This window comes from Siphateles boraxobius, unplaced genomic scaffold (assembly GCF_051911475.1).
Source record: "Siphateles boraxobius isolate OS27281-9 unplaced genomic scaffold, OSU_SipBor_1 66, whole genome shotgun sequence".
In the NCBI taxonomy this organism is placed as follows: domain Eukaryota; kingdom Metazoa; phylum Chordata; class Actinopteri; order Cypriniformes; family Leuciscidae; genus Siphateles; species Siphateles boraxobius.
The window spans coordinates 17,370,594-17,391,298 of NW_027509193.1; the positions used below are offsets into that span (position 1 = coordinate 17,370,594).

At 41.1% G+C, this 20,705-nt stretch overlaps 1 protein-coding gene across 1 annotated transcript in view; it reads left to right on the forward strand.

Moving 5' to 3' along the window:
- Positions 1 to 237: 237 nt before the first annotated feature.
- cacng2a (calcium channel, voltage-dependent, gamma subunit 2a) overlaps positions 238 to 20,705 on the forward strand; it is a 134,667-nt gene continuing 114,199 nt past the window's right edge. The window contains exon 1 of the mRNA XM_077212606.1: positions 238 to 1,884. Coding sequence (XP_077068721.1) covers positions 1,659 to 1,884 — 226 coding nt within the window. The 5' untranslated portion in view covers positions 238 to 1,658. The remainder of the gene's footprint in view (positions 1,885 to 20,705) is intronic.

Here is a 20,705-nt window from a genome sequence, read left to right on the forward strand (position 1 = left end):
AGCACTGTCACTCAGCATGTAGGCTAAGCATCGATTAAAAATCTACTATATTCGTTCGAGAACGTGAGTTAATATCCGAATATTTCGCTCAGTACAAATCAGTTTTAACTGCACGGTGCACCCTTTTCTGTCGCCGCACATATCCGTTCTCTGTTGTATAACTCTCTCTCTCTCTCTCGCTCTCTCTCTCGCCACAGAACGCCTGCCTACATCCCTCTCCCAAATCTTCACTAGCACACTTGCAAAGGGGACCGAAGCAGACCCGTATCCTCCTTTCCCAGCACACCACGTTCCTCATTCTCAGGTTTTTTGTTGTTGTTGTTTTTGTTGTCTTTTATATGGCGCAAGGGCTCTGCAAGCGGGACGGTTCTGGGTGCGAGAAAGCCAGCGCGGATTTGGATAAGCGAGCACCAGTGACGGGTCTAGAATACAGCAGCAGCTGCTGCGGCTCCTCCGCCTCCTCGGTCTCTTCTAGCCGGCTCTATGACGAGTAATGGTCGGCTTGTTCTGCTGGATGCTCCCTGCTCTAACCGGATCCTCGACGGCACCATATTCAACAGCAGATTGCCATTTTCGGAAGAAACCTTCAAAGAGCTAGGAGATACATATGGAAACTGGGGATCGGAATTTTAGGAAAAAGGATATATAGTAGTGTATTATTTTATTAGTCTAATTTGCTCATTTATGTTTCGATCTCGGTGAATTTCCTCATTTCATCGTTGACTTGATTTGTCAAATTAATGCGAGAGCGGCGGCAGCAGATTTTGATTTGCCTGGACATTCTTTTCGTTGGTTTTGAACTGGACTATCCTGGCCATCCATCCATCTATCCTATATTTTTTCTGCTCCTGCACTTTAGTTGAGCTTATCCTGTTCTTTCTGGGATTTGTGCTCTCTCTCTCTCTCTCTCTCTCTCTCTCTCTCTCTCTCTCTCTCTCTCTCTGCGTCTTTCCCTCTTGATTAGAATAGACAATTTGCTTAGCCATATTAAAAGAAGACAGCGTGTTAGTTAACCAGCTACGTAGGTCAACAGTTGTTGTAACACAGTGAATTGTTTAGATATATTCCGATCCGAAGATAAACCTATACCATTACTCCATCAACGCCAGTCTGAATTCCACATTCTTCCTATACCAGTATTTATCCTCAATTCCTACATCAAATATACGAGCCTAAAATTGTCATGATTAAAAACTAGTAGATGTTGTTTAACATTTGCTTAATTGCAGTGGCGTTTGAATGACATGTTCAGGCCATTATTACAGGCCTCGGCAATTAATTATTATCTTTGATTAGTGGCTTTGCAGCGTGAATGTGTAAGTTTAAGCTGTAGCACTAGCTGCTGCATATCTTACCTCGTTTAGAAATAACGACCAGGACAAACGATTTAGGAGGCTAAATTTGCTCTTTGTTGGAACAGCGCGGAAAGCGTAGCGTTCCTCTCCAAAAACAAACAAAAAGCAAAAAAAAGCCAGAAAGGCTCACCTATTTCTTCCTTAATCGGTTCTCACCCAAACGCAACCATAAGGTTCCTACCGCATCCTCCCCCTTCCCCCTCCTTTCGCTCAAATATATCCCATTTTTTAAATTTGGTTTGGTCCCGTAAATTTTCAAATATTTATTTCCTATACATCAAGAGGAAAGGGGGTCCCCCTTTCATGGAATGCGGAAACATGGGTGTGTTTGACCGCGGAGTTCAGATGTTATTGACCACGGTGGGCGCATTCGCTGCCTTCAGTCTCATGACCATCGCGGTGGGCACGGACTACTGGCTGTACTCGCGCGGCGTGTGTAAGATCAAGACCAACAACGAGAACGAGACCAGCAAGAAGAACGAAGAGGTGATGACCCATTCAGGACTGTGGAGGACATGTTGCTTGGAAGGTAAGACGACTGTCATGCTCTCTTTTATTCACCCGATGACGTTTAGCGGTCCCCCATTTGCATTAGAGGGTCCATCTCAGCACGTACACACGTGTTCCTGTCGGTTGTTACGGAAACGGGTCTTAGGCCTGCTGCTTTCATGATGGGTTAAAAACTCAAATTTCAGCACCACGGAGAGCGACATAAGCGCACTCTGATAAAAAAATGTTGTAAAAAGATATCAAACAGGGTATTGCTAGATATAGTCCAAACACAATGATGTCTCTTATATTATGGCGTGTTTTAACTTGTTAGCTGGTTTCTTGCTGGATGATCATGTTCTTAAAACCGGTTTGAAAACATTAATCTAGTAAGAACAGCTATTAGCAAGTTTGTTGCTGGTCTAATATAGATTTTCTGCAGCCAATGTCCAGCTTGGCCCAGCAAATGGACAGCTTAGGCCAACTAGAAACCACATTCTAAGCTAAAAGGGGATAGTTCACCAAAAAAGTAAAATTCTGTCATCATATGCTCACCCTCATGTCATTCCAAATTATTTTTCTATCTTCTGTGGAGCACAAATGAATATAATTTCAAGAAGGTTTTATCCATACAATAAAGGTCCAAAACAGCACTGAATCCTATTTAATTGTTCATTTAATGGACAACATAAGAAATAAAGTTATGCAGGCTTGAAATTACCACTTTAAAAAAAAAAAGATTATTTTGGCATCTATGGTTCCAAATAATCTTTAACATCTATGGAACCTTTCCATTCTGTAAAAGGTTCTTTACAAAGAATTTTTTGTTGTTTTGTTTTTAGATTTTAGTGAATAAATGATAATTAAAAAAAACAATTTGGGGTTAACTATGCCTTTAAGATGGATTTTTCTGCATTGGAAGGTTATGGATATAACAGCAGATAAATGCATGTACTGGACTTCCACTATAGGAAACACCTGGGAAAAAATTGTTACTCACATGAACCATGTTCAGAAAGGTTCTCTGTATGTCAGGTCAACATTCACAGACTGTTGATTTCCTGTCATGCTTCAGTGGCTGCACTGACTGCTGACTTTGGCCAAGCAAGATCACCTTGTGAGGTCACAGAGCATAACAAATCTCCCTCATCCTCACCAGGGCTCTGCAGAGGCACAGAATATGGCCTGGGTCTCTGAGGCACACAGCCATATGTATTCTCTGCTGCTTCTAGAGCACAGGAAGACCTATGGAGGAAAATCTATGTAGCATTATTTCAAAGAGGCTGGTCACTTTGAATTAGCAAAGACATGATGAAGCAAAGGCATTTACAGTCAAATGAGTTAGATTACGAGGCATACTGACAGGGGAGATTAGATGCTGCTGATCTTGATCATCATCATGACAGCATGAGTTCTAAAAGCCATATGTTGACCATGGCAAGACAAGTGACTTTGACCACATCTGTCAGTGTGTCCATAACATCTGCTGTTTAGGTCTGTAAATTTATCCTTAAAGGGTTAGTTCACTTTCGTCCCTTCATTGACAGCTAACGCAACTACCACTTTCAAGCCCCAGATAGGAAGTAAAGACATCATAACAGAAATGCATGTGACTCCAGTGATTTAACCTCAGTTTTATGAAGCATCACGAGTGCTTTGCACAAGAAAAAACAACAACATAATTTACAAATTTATTTACAAAATATTAATCTCCAACGTGCTTTCAAAAGAGCACCACCAACCCATGTGTTGTGTTGACGCTTAAGCAGACGTTGTTGCGTGAACGCGCGTTGGAGATTAATATTTTGTAAATAAACTGGTAAATTATGTTTTTGCGCAAACAAAGCACTCATAATTAATGACGGAATTTTAATTTTTGGGTGAATCCTTTAAGGTTTGTCTGTCAAAATACCTGAAATACTCCAGGCTTACAACATCTGGTTACATTTGGTGTACAGGAGAATCTCTTGGATCAAAAAACGCTTCATGAGGTTAAACAAGTGGAACCTGATCAACATTTCCATGTAAAATATTTCCTAATAGCCTTCTTTGTAGTGCCTGTGTTTAAATGTGTCACTGGCCCAACAAAATTCCACATGATAGTCAGTCATTTGTATTTTTGGATTCATTTTAGCTCTCGGTTACACAGATTTTGCAGACCGAGGTCAAATTCTTTGTATTAGCAATGAAATGGCATACTTTTTGTTTTGGTTCAACTGATAGTACGCTACCAGAATTGAACAGTGGAGAATGAAAAAATTGCCTTTTTTGTGTCACAAAATAAATCCTATAGTTTTTGAACAGCCAGTAACACCAAAATGAGTTGGATAAAATCACTGGGGGGAAAAACTTAAATAGTAGAACACTTAAAGAGCTGATTATACAGTCAGCTCGTTTGCAAAATTAGGTGCTGATCTATGATAAGTCTTAAGTAAAAGAAGATCTTTCTGCTTCAATGTAAAACATCTTCCTTCTGTTCTCAGTTCAGGCTCACACAGATCTCATGCTCAGACTATGAAAAAAGCAATTAGATGCAACAGTAAATAACACTTATCCCTCAACCTACATGGTTGGATCCATCAACCAGGTGCTGCCTCTCAGAGCCCATCTTGCACTACCATCTCATAGACTGTGTGTAGGCAGGCTAGGATGTAAATCTCAGTGGTCAGTGCAGAAGATGATTTGCTGGGGAGGAATAGATTTACAGCATGCAGGTGGGCAAGAGTGTTAGTGTAATTTGTCCCTGGAGTGCTCCAAACTGATGAGAGAGAGAGGAAACGCCCTCAACGCAACTGTCCTCAGCAATTTTAACAAAGCTTCAGATATTTAACATCTAACCCTTGGAAACCATCTTTATGGTATTGTTGGTATTATTACTGTACATTACTGTTTAGATGTTTGGGGTCGGTAACATTTTTTTAAAAAGTTTTTAAAAAAGTCTCTTATGCCCACCAAGGCTGTATTTATTTGATCAAAAACATGTTGAAAATAGTTAAAAGTACTGATTTAGTCTCTTAAACTTTTGAACCGTAGTGTATATCTGTATTTGACTTGTATCAAATTCTTTCAATGCTGCATAAAATGTAACTATTGCCAGTTATGGAGGTTTACGCCAGTCTGAGCAATGCTTCAAAAAATAATTTATAGAGGCCAATAGCTAATTAAGCAGCGCTTTAATCTGTGAAATCTTAAAGCTATTCTTGTAGCAGGGTCATGTATCCATTTACGTTTTATTCTTATATATTTCAGAGCTGCTTTCAGTACATTTATTTCTAGCGTCAGCAGATCTATTTTGTGCCCAATAAACTTACAATGGCTCCAAAAGTGTTTGAACACTTAAGCCACAGTTGAAAAGTATAGATATCATTAGATATAAAAGCAACAGGCGATTATTAAAACAAATAACGCACACTTAAAGAAAAACATGAAGTCTGGTGAACAAAAAGTATTTTAGTTGTCAAACTAAGTGGATGCTTATAGTGATACATAGTGAAATACATGTGGTTACTCTTGAGAGAAATAAATTACAATAAATTACAATGACGACAGCTTATTAAAAGTAATTACAGGAATGGTAAAGATATTTGAAGTTACTTCTGAAAAAAAAACAGTCTAGCATCATCTATTTGCAGATGCCACTTGGTTTGACATCTTGTTATCTAATACAATGCAATTCATATACTTTAATCTAGGCTTAAATGTCCAAATACTTTTAAAGGTCATTGCATATTTGTAACTTTTTTTATTATTAATATTTTAATCCTAAATCTCAAAGCAAAAATTGTCAAACTAGATAATTAGGGCAAAATTTGCAACACAAAAACAAAGCACAACGCACTTGCTGTTATCGCAACTCTCAGTGAAAGATGACAGCTTGTTAAGGTCTTATTCTTGACACCCACGGAGCCATTATAGTACCACTGCAGATTAGAATGTGTCCCTATAGTGAGTGGAAACAAATATGAATCAGCATGACATTGCATGAGTTGCTCTATGATATGAGTTGTTCTATGATATGAGTTGCTCTATGATATGAGTTGCTCTATGATATGAGTTGTTCTATGATATGAGTTGCTCTATATATGTGTAAATACATGTTCTGGAACTCGACTCAAGTAGAGTTGCAGAACATGCATGTAGATAAACATTGTCATAATAGAACACAATCTGCTAAACGGTGGGCCGTCATTACCGTAGTGACTTAGACCCAAGTGTACTTCGGCAAAACAGTTAATCTGCGTTATTAATCTTCATTACTCTAATAATGAATGTGAGGGTAAAGCACAGAGAGAGCCCAGGAACAGCACAGCAAAGTACACTGACAAAGGAGGCGCAGTTATATTCTTTGCATACCCAACACTTATCATCCGAATCTCTTTGACAGCAACTTTCCCAATAGGACAGATCATTCTTCTGAACGCTTTGAGTTTCCTTGAATATTTCCCAGGCTTCAGGAGGCTGCTGCTAATGAATGGACATCCTGCACACGTTTTCTATTCGCAGGCAGCCAAAGTGTGTGTTTGAAGAGATAACCTGCGCCACCTCAGTGGGAGGGGTTGCAAAATACTCTTGCATTTTTCTGACCTCTCACTGGTTCATGCTCACAAATCTGCTCTTTGTAAGGAAGTGCATGTGAGGTCTCATACTCTGCGTTCATCCAGGTCGACTTAATCAGTATGACCACTTTGTGCTGTTATTTGTGAATCGCATCTTGGTCAAAATTCATAGTCACATTTTATTTAAAAAGGCCATATTCTTATGCATGTGTGATATAGACAGACAGGCCGTGGGACTTAGCCATGCCTGGCACTGCTGTAGAGACGGATTACTCTCATAAACTGATCAGATAAGGATTACCAGCCTGGCATGTATCTGCCCAGCTAATGACCCAGGTCTAAAGTGGCATTATGCAGTATTACAACACTATGCATGCTTCAGTTCACTCACACAGGCCACTTGCCCCAAAACAATCATCCCAGTTCAGCTCTAAATTAGCAAAGGAAAAAAACAAACAATGTTTTCTTTGGCATGCCCACCATGGCTTTTTACTCTCTCTGTAACACTTTAAAACCATGATCCACTTATCCTATAAACACCAATGATGTGATAAACAGTGGGGAAAACAGAGGAAGCCAGCATATACAATGCCAAAACATTCTGTCAGGTTAAAATATCTCTTATATGTTAACCTGACAGATTGTTGAGGCATTGTATATGAGCTATTTCATAATGCTGCTTCATTCAACAACTTTTCTCATTGTCTTCACATGATCATTACAGTTTTAAGGTGGTATATTTGTAGCTGTAGTTGTGACAAAGGGATAGTTCACCCAAAAATTTTATATGGAATGACATGAGGGTAAGTAAATGATAACAGAATTTTAATTTTTGGGTGAACTATCCCTTTAAAAGTTAAAATCACTGGAAGTTCACGAAGCAACCGAAGAAAAATTAATTCATGTAATACACAGACCTTACTGTTCAAAGTTTGGGGGTAAGTAAGAATTTTATACTTTTATTCAGGAAGGATACATTAAATTGAACAAAGTGACAGTAAAGACATTTAGATTGTTACGATTTTTTATTTCTAGGATCACTGCTGTGATAAATTATATTTGAAATAAAATAGAGTATAAAAAGTTATTTTAAATTTTAATTATATTTCAATATTATTTCACAGTTTTTTACTTTTGATCAAATAAATGTAGTACTGAGCATAAGAGTCTTTCAAAAACATGAAAAAACATCACTTTTGGTAGTGTATTCTTTTCTACATTTTAAAGGGTTAGTTCCAAATTATAGTATCATGTTTTTGCCCTCTAATAATTTCAAACCTTAATGACCTTCAAAAAAGCACCACAAAAGCATAATAAAAGTGTCCTTTTTACAAGTACACTATGCAATTCACACAGCAGCAGAATACGGTCGTCAGTCCTGTATTTGAGTCCTTAATACGGTTACGTTCACACACAAAGCGATCTAGTAAAGGGTCACAGTGATACTGAGTTTGGATGCATGAGGGAGAACCAGAGCGGACAGTGTGTCGTTTCTTAAAACGCAAATAGGTCCACTTCCGCCTGGCCAAACTCCCTCAAGATCAACTCCACCACCTCAGAGTGGAGTCTCCATTCCTAGGCCTCAGCCCCTGCCTCAACAGGATGTCTGCTCCCTAATTCCACGATCTCCACACGGCTGGCCCCGACGTGGAAGTTGCACTTTACCAGGCAGGAAACGCTTGCCGAGTTTACGACAAGCGTCCTGCCTCTCGGCTGGCCAATCGATACTTAGTTTGGCCACAGCTCAATTGACAACCTTCACCAGCTCCTCATAAGCATGATAGCTGCAGCACCGGGCCCTTACTGGCCCTTGGGTGGAAGGAACCACAGAGCATGCTTTCAATCCCGGACAGAAGGCTCTGGACCTAGCGGGTTAGGGCAGTCTCCAATCCCTCCACTAGATCCATTTGCGATTCTCATAATCTCAGCCGATGCTCTGCCTCGCCAAAAGCCGGACCTGAACTGCAAGGAACGAGTGCCTGGGCGCCCTCCTCAAAGAGCTCCAGGTGGGAGTGGAGCATTCTTAACGGTAAACCCTCACAATGAGCACAATCAGCCCCCTCAAGAGCTGACCATGCATGCACAAATCACGTGTTACCCGTCTGTAATTTAAAAACGATTTGACTGGTGTTTGCTCGTCATTATAATGTGTTTGTACTTTACATGAATGATATGGGACAAATGAACAATAAATAGAACAGAACAATTCATACAGAATGCTTGCTTAAGAAGAGCACAGAAGCTGACGTTGTTTGATACAGGTGCTATTTATAGAGCTTGTCGTCCCGTGATTTCACACATGCTTAAAGATGCAAAAATGCAGAGGTGTTCCCAAGGCCTTGCTATTCTGATGCAGAAAGGGAACCTGCGCTGTGTGAATGGAACCGGACTGGACAACTAGTTGTCTATCATGTCCTACAGAATGAGAGAGTTGCACCGCTCTGCATTGCACAAACACGTGTCTACCAAACACGTGTCTACCATGTGTAGCGTTTTTTCTTGTGTGATTTCACTTTCGGTAAGTTACAACGAAGGAGATATAGGGCCCTATCTTGCACCCAGCACAATTGACTTGTACACCGACGCATGTATCATTCCTATTTAGCACCCAACGCACAGCGGACTTTTCCCTTCCACAGACACACGTCGGTAAATTAGGGAATGAACTTGCGCTCCCGGGGGCGGTTCAGCGAAAAGAGGAGGCATGTTCCGGTGCAAACGTTCCCTGGTAGACTATTTTGCAGTTTCAGAAAACAAGTCCACCACAGACCAGGAAAAACCCAGTCTAAAGTCAGTGGCACGTTATTCAGATGCTATTTTAAGCGCGCATGCTTGGCCATAATGTAGCGTGTGCACAACGCGCATACATTTTGCTTCTCTCATTTACACAAACACAGCAGTTTCCATTTTTGCAAACCATACATAATTACAAGGAAAAATATTACCACACAAGGGAAATTGTTGTGGTGTCCATGAAGATGTAAAAAAAAAATAGGCATAAATCTAGCTTACACATTTACCAAAATTATTATACGCCTGTTTAACCGAAGCTAATTTGGGTGGGTTTCTCTCATCCCCATACAATGTCACTTCTCTGTCTTTTACGGCCCTGATGAGAACATCGGTCTCCTCGGCTGTGAACCGCTCCTGGTGTGCGCCTGGCAAATCCGCCATTATAATAGCAATCCACCATGGAACAAGCGCGCCTGCTTTTAAAGGGAATGTGAGATGACGTTCTGATTGGTTCATTGCACGTTAAGCCCAAACCACACCTATGAGTAATGTAGCTACTTCAGACCAACCCATTTTAGATTTGCGAGATCCGCCCACAAAGTTACTTGCATTTCGCGTTTGATACTTGAGTTTCAGATCGTTAAAAAAGAGCCCATAAGCTGTGTGTCAACTTTGGGTAAAAAGCAGCGCTCATCACGGTCAGTTTTTACCCAGATATCAAATCACAGTGGAGGAGGGGCGGGACAAATACCACACTGACCAACCGTCACATTCTGCTTGTACAACATCAACAGATGATAACAAGCATAATAATGGAACAAAATAATTTAAAACAAGAGCCAGAGCAAATAAGTTACATTGTATTGACATTTTATATAGAAATAACAAGGAAACAAACTATCTGTGAAATGAGATACTAGTAACACTTCCGCGGATATTCCATATTATAGCAAGCAACTGAAAAAAAACCCCCGCTGCGCTGCCAAAACGCTCTCAAGCGCCCACAGCTAGGCATTTTCAGCAGAGCGCCTAGCATTTTCAGTTGACTAGAAACGCTTTGGTGGATACGCGGCCTAAAAGCGCCTGTCAGTCCCAAAAACTGACAGTGTGAACATAGCATTTGTTCCAAGTCTTTTGAAGCCATACAATATTTTTTTAGGAAGAGGTTTACATTTGCATTTATTCATTTAGAAGACAGAAAGGCGTAGATTTAACATTTTGCTATAAATATCTGCATTTGTGTTCCACAGAGTTAACATAGGTTTCAAAAGACATGAGGATGAGTCAATGATTACAGAATTAAATTTTTGTGGGGTTCACTGTCCATTTAAATAATGACAGAAGCTATTTGTATTGATGAATAATGGTCTTATTTAAAGCTAATGTACTGGCAAGCCAGGTCTCACTTTGAACTTCTCAAATCCAGGATACGTTTTTTTTTTTTTGCAACATCTAGACAACCTCTGCCAGAATCAGAGGACAAAATTCTCCTCTGCCGCTCAGACAGGAGGGAACATAATTAGGGTCTCAGGGGCATTATTAATATTGGATTGGGAGACAGCCCGGGTGGAATATCATTTGAATCATTCTAATTCTGATTCAGCTCTGAAAGCAGGTTGAATGTGACGGCACTGATCAGAGTGCAACAGAACAGTCTGTTCCACATATCATTTCTCACTTTCTCTCTTCTATATCGCTTGCGTTCTCTTTCTGCATTTACTTCTTTGTACCTGAACGTTGGCAGGTGCATGTGTAGGAGTACTCATGCTATTCTGGAACATCTGTATCCCTCCCCACTCAGTTGACCCTTTACTGGGATGCACATCTGCATTAGGTGTCATTCATTATTTCTCCAATCATCTTTTCCTGATCTCTCTTGCGGGTTGCCTTTACCAGGGCAAAGATATGGATCAAATTTTGTTTTTGGTCCTGGTGCGTTGTGTGATTCCTCTGCACTATGACCCAGGAAACAGATCAATAGAGGACACTCCCAGGATCCATGTGTGGGAATAGCCTCTACAGTGTAACATCACTGATTATAGCTGATGAATGAATGAATCAGACAAGCAGAAACTAAACCTTAGCACCAAGCTAAAACTAAGCTAAGCTAAAGCTAAGATTATAAGTAAATAATGGTACAATGGCATGAAAATAAAGGCATTTTGAGGTAAATACCTTTTAGCCACATGCCTTTCTTGCTAACATTTAAGGTTTTTTTAAGCTGGCAAAGAACACTATTAAATGGTCCATAAGACAAGTGCATCATATTCCAAGTCCTCTCAAGCAATAGAATATAGGTAGAGTAACATTTAAGTCATATACTAACATCCAAAAGTTTTGGGTCTAATTTTTTTCTTTTTGATAAAATAAAAAGCATATTTCATATCACAAGAGATTCTAAGTTGACTCAGAATTTTGTGAATTTGAGTGAATGGAAATTTCCTATGTATATTAGACTTTGAGATATATTGTATAATTAAAAAGACTGTATACTCTTTGCACAGTACATACACAAGCTAGTTACTGTACTATCATTTTAACAAAGTCATTGCTTAATGCCCTATTCTTCTGCACAATGGTAATGACCAAAACTTCAACATAATAGAAACTCTTTCAAATGTCAAACTAAACTGAACATTAAACATTAACAAATGTTTCCCTTTACTCAAAAACACGTAAAATAACACTTAATTTCAATATTTATTCTCCACTTCCAGTCATGTGCAAAGCATGCTGGGAACTATAATGGTGTCCCTAGTACATAAAACCGCATAATGAGCAAATTCTTTTAAAATAAATAGGTATTTTCCATTTTTCCATTTCCATTTTAATTTTATCAGCTTAATCAATTCCTCAATTCAAGCCTCAAAAAAGCCTGCGCATGTTTCCTTAAAATAATTAGGAAAATGTATATCTTGGTTTTATTAGTGACATGTTCTCAATATTTTATATACAACACTGAACCTCAATTTTCTTAATAAAATATACACAATATTTTTAATGATCACCTTAATTTTCTTTAATGAAAATTACTCAGCCCTTGATTCATTTTTTACAGTGATGTGCTACACGTTTTTTAGGGTGCTTCGATGAATAGAAAGTTAAAACGATTATTTTTGTCAATTTAAAGCATCATTGCTGGATACAATTATTTTTGAACGGTATAGTGTATTCATATATTCAAAATATATTAAAATATGGTGCAAGACATTTCATCAGGCATTTTGTTCTTACATTTCTGTCTGTTTATCACACAAAGCTTATATAATCACTTCAAAAGACTTGATTGATTCAGAATGATACTTTTTGTCGTTTTTGAAGCTTGAGAGTCTTGAGAGAAAAATAAAAAATTTATTTGGAATGACATGATGATGAGTAAATAATACAGCACATAGTTCATTCAAAACAAAAGATTAGATTGGTTTGAAATGTTTGGTACAGATGCAGAAGGGATTTGACTACACTAAAGCTCATTTTATGGGCATGTACTTGCATGTACATCAAGTGCCACAATCTCTGTGATACTATTATACTGGGCAAGACCAATTATATAGAATTGATCTCATTTCCACTGTTTTAGACCATTAGGCCAATTTTGTGATAATGTTTAAAGGAGACATTTTTTCCTTTACCCCGTTCTCTGACGGCCATTTTGCAGATTTAAGGCAGAGTGGGGAAATACCGCCATAAATGCTGATTAACTCTATATCTGCTCCATTCATTTTAAGTCAAAGTGTTTTGCTGTTTTTCCCCCGATAGTGGTGGTGGAGTCTGCAGCCCTCTCAGGTGTGATGAATTGGTGGTGTCCTTGGCGCAGTTCATTTGCAATCCATTACAGTGCATTAGCTTTGTGTCAGAGAGGAACCCAAACACCATACATCACTAAAGTGAGGGGATGTGATCAGATACCCCATCTTACACCCACATACCATTGACTTGCAGAGCCCATTTGAATTTGTCTTTTACAAAGTGTGTTGAAATTAGGCCAGAACTGTTTGAAGGAAGTGTGAAATATTCAGGAGAAAAACTGGAAGAAAACTGTAATGCTCAGATGCTGCTCATTTATAGATCAAGAACCTTATTGGAGACCTCAGTTATTCTTTATCTATCAGCTATGTCTCAGAGTGGAAAAACCCTTAGGAAATGAATGATGCATTTATTTACATACAATGAGAGTATGTATACACACAAAATATAGTACAGAAAGAGAAAGAGAGAGTATATATAGAATATATACACTTTTTACTTAATTTTCAGCATCATTACTGCAGTCACATGATCCATCAGAAATCATTCTAATATGCTGATTTGATACTCAAGAAACATTTCACTGTAAAAAAAAAAAAAAGCGCTATATATAAATAAAGGTGACTTGACTTGTATATCTGTGCAAGAAAATTTTTTGATACACACACAACCGGATGGATGGATGGATGGATGGATAGATAGTTGGCACAGTGAGACATTAAGTCTGACACTACAGAGGAGACATGTGAGGAATCTTTTACTCAAGAGAGCAATTTAAGAAGCATGATAATCCATTTACTCTCCATTTTCTCTTATTGCCATTTAATCTCATTGCTGTCATTTCAGAAATTAATGATATCTTTTTTCTATCCTATGGGTGAGTCTCACCTTGGAGAAGATCATATCTTAGCACAGGCTGCTTAGTGTTTGCTTCAGTCCTGATGTATTACAAGCCTCAAGTGTTCTTCCCCGAAGGAGTTATGTGGGAAATACATATGGACTTGCGTGAAGGCTGTACTACATATGAATACTGAGTGACTTAGCCCAAAGGAAAGACACAGGCTTCTGTTAGGAGCAGCCATGGAGAAAATATAAACACATATGGAATCCCCGTAGAGATCCCACATATGGGACCCAGCCTAGACCCGTTTCTCAAGGATTTAGTGGATAAAGGCCTGGCGCCAGATGCTCCCCCATGTCCGGCCGAGGGTGTTGGGGTGACATACTCTGGGGTGGGGATGGCACAGTGGATAAGACACATGCCTTTGGTGTGAGAGACCCGGGTTCGAATCCACTGTGAGACACCTATGTGTCCCTGAGCAAGACACTTAACCCCTAGTTGCTCCAGAGGCATGCGACCTCCGACATATATAGCAATTGTAAGTCGCTTTGGATAAAAGCGTCAGCTAAATGAATAAATGTAATGTAAATGTAATGTTGGAGGACCCAGCAGGTTTTTCACTCTGGAGTAGTAAGGGTGCACAGTAGGGTGCAGCAAGCCGACAGAGCCGGACCTCTCGGTGCTTCCACCCGTTTAAGTTGAGGACATGGGAGGATACCGGCTCTATACTAAAGGCCCTTGCACACTGAGTCCGCAATTTTCGTATGTGTTTTTTCAGATTCGTAACTCGGTGGCTCTGAATTGTCAAAACACCATTGAAACTGCTTGCTACGGATGCGGAAAACACAGAAAATCGAACCCGATACAATTTTTTTATAACGGACGAAAGTTTCGGAGGCAGTGTGCAAGCGTGATTGACATAACGTGAGGTCGTATTTATTTTTTAAGGTGCGAAAATTTTAGACGCGAATTTCGGACTCAGTGTGCAAGGCCTTAAGGCTATAATATCTAGCGAATGTGTTAGGTGTCGCCCAGCCCACAGCTCTACAGATATCTGTTAGCGAGGAGCCACGTGCCAGCACCCAGGAGGATGCAACGCCTCTCTTGGAGTGAGCATGCAAGTGCTTGTGCTTGGTAAGCCGAGGCGATGGCATCCACTATCCAGTGGGTGTTCCTCTGCTTGGAGACAGCCTCTCCCTTCTGCTGGCCTCCGTAACAGACAAAGAGCTGGACTGATGTAACCCAGATGGGTTTTGCCTTATTCTCCTTATATTCTCCTTATTCGCGGCTCCCTTTTTGTGTTCACGTTGTCGCGAGACTTCGTGAAGTATCGCGAGACTTGAGATGGAGTGTTGCGTCATTTCCTTTAAATACGGCCGCGCGCTGTTGTTTTGGTATGTGTGTGCGCGAGCTGTGTGTTGAGCTGCTGCAGGTAGGCGTTTAGCCCTGTAAAACATTTTATTAATTAAACTGCTGGTTTATCTATCATGTATGCCAATCTTTTAGATTGCCTCTACCGTTGCAAATGACTGCTGTTGAGTGACTTAATGATGTGGGAACTGGTGAGTTGTCATTGTTTGTTATACAGTGCTGAAAGTGTGTTGTATGTGTATATGGTTCTGTTAGCCAGTGCTGGCGCTGGCTTTGCTTAATCATACTGAGTCTGACTATATATATACACTTTGTGCTTATTTAAATGAGCAAAACGTTAATAATTAATCTTAATATTGTTGAATTATGAAGTATCAACTATTCTTTGATTTTGAAATGTATTTTGAGGTTATTTACTGATATTGTCTATTTATAAGAGTATTCTTGCTGATTGTTAAATTATTTATTGCTATATGCAGTATTTATATTGAATCATGTACATGATGAAACGAATGAACTGAGATAATGATTATGATAATATGATGACTTTATTATATTATGCTTATGGTGATTAGTTGTGATGCTTGGAACCAGAATGATGTATTAATTGGTCCTGTTTGTACAGGCCAGGTTCTGTGCATTGATGGCGAGCCACTAGGCCCAACCCTGATGCATCGGAGTGCATGCATCTCCCGGTGTGGTAGGAGGTGCTGCAGCTGCTGACTTTGCTACACCTGCTCACACACCCTCAGAGACATTTTCACACACCTTTGGACACTTTAGCCATCTATATATTGTTACTGATCTTATGAACTGTTCCATCCTGGACTCTTTGGACTCTGTCCGTCTTGCGGTTGTGTGTTGTGAACCTCAGCGGCTTCAAGCACCTTTTTATGATTGAGTGAATTCTGAAATTGTTGTATGCTCATCATTAATAACTTTGAACTGAATACCTCCTATGTGCACGTGTAAATATTGTAAATACTTGTTGTCTTATATGTAATACAATTCACTATTGCACTGCAGTCCTGACTCTTGTGTATCATTGAACTCTACCATTTCCTCCCTGAGCCAAACTAAGATCTTCTGATACTGGTCCACTAATTTATTTATATTTGCAGCACTTATATATGCTACATAACTTTGGCGAGCCAGCCAGGAGGAATTGGTGAGTTTAATGTACATTTGAGGTATTGATTTGGGTTTATTGCAGTTCAGTAACAATAATGGATGTGTTTTTGAAACGTGGTATCAAATTACCAAATGCTGTGCTGTTGGAGGGCATAACAGAACCAGAAAGTGATGAAGTCATTGAGTTTTTGAGTCAATATGGTTCAGTCAATGAGATTGAGAAAATCTCCGAGACTGAATCTGAGTATGATGGTGTGCTTGTTGTTGAATTTACTAGTGGTGCAGCTTTGGAAGCGCTACGTCCCATTTTGCCGTACACATGGGTCTCGGCTAAAAAGACACATAGATGTTGCATTTTGGAGCTATCTTCTGTTTGTACAGATCACTTTGCTAAAGCTAAAACTATGTTGTATTTGTCTGATTTACAGAATTTAGCCAAATTAACTGGGGTGGATTACACAGAAGTGCTCAAAACAATGATGTCTCAGATTGGACTTTCGGTCTCCAAGCTCCGCTCTGAGCCTCATGTGGAAGACCCACCAAGTATTGAGTTGCCCACGCTGCCAGAGCCATCAGTGAAGCCATTAACTCGGGCTCCATCAGTCATTCCTGTTCCCCTTGTGGATACTGCTGCTCCCAGGTCAGTCACTGAGCCCCGCACTGATCCTTCTGCTCCTACGCAGCCGGGGATGAGACATTCAACTGCCAGCATTGACGTCCATCCACCTGAGGTCCAGCGCTACGTAGTAGAGCACATTGTAAAAAATGAGGAGAGTGCAGCACATCACCAGAGGATCAGGGTTTTCTCAGGTCGGCTTCCCAGACCTATTCATGAGGCTGACTACGACACCTGGCGGTCAGGGGTAGAACTGCTGTTGAAGGATTCATCTGTGTCCGACCTCCATCGCTCAAGGAGGATAGTGGAGAGCCTCCTTCCTCCAGCAGCAGATATGGTCAAGCAATTGAGTTCCAGCACACTGCCTATAGTGTATCTAGACACTCTTGACTCTGCATATGCTACTGTTCAAGATGGGGATGAACTGTTTGCTAGATTCATGGACACATTTCAGGATACCGGTGAGAAACCATCTGCCTATCTCCAACGGCTCCAGGTTGTCCTGAACTCCGCCATGAAGAGGGGAGGAGTCATAGGGTCTGAACTAAATCGACATTTGTTGAACCAGTTCTGTCGTGGATGCTGGGACAATTCTTTGATCGCTGAGCTTCAGCTAAAACAAAAGAAGACTTGTCCACCCACTTTTGCTGAGCTGCTGCTCCTCTTGCGCACTGAAGAGGACCGAGAGGCAGCAAAAGCACATCGAATGAAGCAATATTTGGGGTCAACACGGCAGAAAGCTGCATCTCATGCCCAGTTTGCTCGTGTTAACCCTGTAGATGGGGCTACAGTTACCGCTTTGGTTAACATCACCCAGCAACTGACTCAACAACTAGCTGACGTCCAGCGACAGTTAGCCATGCTAACGACCAGCCAGTCAAAGACCAGTGCTATTCCCAAGACTTCCACCTATAGTAAGCCACATGCCAGGGCCACCAATCAGCAGCTTCGTCGATCCACACCTACTCAGGCCAAACCTGGTTATTGTTTTCGGTGTGGTGAGGATGGTCACATCCGTCCCCAGTGTGAGAATGAACCCAATTCTACCCTGGTTGCTCGTAAAAGGAAACAGTTCACTAGCAACCAACAAAACACTTCCAACTCCGTCCATTTAAACTGAGTCCGGTTCCTGTTGTGGGAGAGACAGGGGCCAGAGGGGACCAAATCCGTCCCAGGGAAAGAAAGAAGATCGTCAAGTGTGTAGAAGTGTCACAGCCCCAGATAAAGAATGCAAACATACAGCTTCCAAAGGGCCTGGTAGGCTCAAAATGTTCTGCAGTCGTCCAGATTGCTGGACAGAACTACCATTGTCTTTTGGATACTGGCTCGCAGGTCACTACGATTCCAGTCTCTTTTTACAACCAGAGTCTCAGCGATCACTCTGTGAAGCCACTTTACGACTTACTCCAGGTAGAGGGTGCCGCCGGTCAGTCAGTGCCATACTTGGGGTATGTAGAGGTGACCATAGGGTTTCACAAAGAGTTCGTAGGAGAAGAACTTGAGATACCGACTCTTGCCTTGGTTGTACCCGATGGTCATCCTGAGGGTTCTTCAATTGTGCTTATTGGTATGAATACTCTGGAGCCTTTATATGAGCGATACACCAGTAGTGACATCTCTAATTTTCAACCCACGGCCCAAGGGTACTGTGCAGTCCTAAAGCTCCTACAACTGAAGCACCAACAAAGCCAGGTGGGGCGAGCAGGCACCGTGAATTTGTTGAGTCAGACACCAGTCATGATTCCTTCTGGTCAGACCATTGTTCTAGAAGGCTCTGCCAGAGTAGACAGTCCAACTAAAGTTCAATGGGCTGTGATTGAACACCCCATATCACCTCTTCCTGGTGGGCTATGCGTCCAGAGTTGTCTCATCACACTTCCAACTCATGCTCCCTACAAGGTTCCTGTTTTCGTTATGAACGAGTCTGTACAAGATGTTCTCATTCCACCAATGACAGTAATTGCTGATATTGGTACATCACCTACCATCCTGGCCCAGCACACCGTAAATGCTTCTCCAGTCCAAGGAGGTTCCCAAAGAAGTACTTTGGAGTTAAATTTTGGAGAATCACCTATCCCACCTGAGTGGAAGGAGCGAGTAACATCGAAGCTCAACCAAATGCCCGAAGTGTTTTCTTACCACGACCTTGATTTCGGCTGTACGAACCAAGTAAAACACCATATCAAGCTCCACGATGAAACCTCTTTCAAGCTTCGAGCCAGGCCTATCCATCCCCGCGATATTGAAGCTGTTCGAAGCCATTTGCGGGATCTGCTTGAAGCTGACATTATCCGGGAGTCAGAGTCACCATTTGCTTCTCCAATTGTGGTGGTCCGAAAACGGAATGGCGATGTTAGGTTGTGCATTGATTATCGTAAATTAAATTTACAAACAGTGAAAGACGCCTATGCCCTGCCGAACCTTGAAGAGTCGTTTTCAGCATTAACGGGTTCCAGATGGTTCACGGTTCTGGATCTAAAGTCTGGATATTATCAGATTCAAATGAGTGAAGCCGATAAGGCTAAAACCGCATTTGTCACACCGCTGGGTTTCTGGGAATGGAATCGGATGCCGCAAGGCGTTACGAATGCTCCAAGTACATTCCAGAGACTTATGGAGAAATGTATGGGGGATTTAAATCTCAAGGAAGCTCTTGTATTTCTAGACGACATCATTATCTTCTCTGACACTTTAGAGGAACATGAGAAACGCTTACTCAGAGTACTTACTCGCTTGAAGGAATTCGGCTTGAAGTTGTCGCCTGAAAAATGCAAATTTTTCCAGTCCAGTGTACGTTATCTTGGACATATTGTGTCTGACAAGGGTGTTGAAACAGACCCTGAAAAAATATCAGCTCTCAAATCCTGGCCAGTCCCCCGAAATCTTAAAGAGCTACGGTCATTCCTAGGGTTTGCAGGATACTATCGGAGGTTTATCAAGGATTATGCCACCATAGTAAAACCTCTCAATGGCCTTACTAGAGGCTATGCACCCATCTGTCGGTCTATCAAAGTTAAAAGTCCTGCTGGAAAGTTCCTGGACCCGAAGCAGTCTTTTGGGGAGAGATGGACAGTAGATTGTCAAACTGCTTTTGACACAGTGATTTCTAAACTAACATCTGCTCCTGTCCTTGGGTTCGCAAATCCAAAGTTACCCTACATCCTTCACACAGATGCCAGCATAATCGGGTTGGGAGCTGTTCTATACCAAGAACAGGATGATCAACTCCGGGTTATCGCCTATGCCAGCCGAGGCCTATCTCAGAGTGAATCTCGATATCCGGCACACAAACTTGAGTTTCTGGCCTTAAAATGGAGTGTCACAGAGAAATTCCATGATTATCTTTATGGTGCTAACTTCACAGTTGTTACAGACAACAATCCTCTTACATACGTTTTGACCTCAGCAAAATTGGACGCCACAAGCCACCGGTGGCTAGCTGCGCTGTCAACGTATTCCTTTAAGATGCAGTACCGTGCTGGTAAACACAACTTTGATGCAGACGCTCTGTCCAGACGTTATCATGAAATGCCAGATAAGGCTGCAAGCTGTGAAGAATGGGAATTTGTGAACCGACTAGTTGAGCAACTGTGTGACCCCGGTGAAGCTGCAGAAATCTCCCCCGACATTGTGGTTGCTATTTGTCAGAGCAGTCTTGTCAGATCATGCTGTCCTGCTGACTACACTCAACTTGATGTGACCTTAGTTGAGTCTCTTTCTGTCCATACTAATATTATTCCTGACTGTTTTGCCGAGGAAGAGTCGCATGGCCTTCCTGTCATTTCCCCGCTGACCCACGCTGACCTGAAAGAGGAGCAGCGGGCCGACCCAGCAATTCGAGAAGTCCTCTACCAGCTTGAGACAGG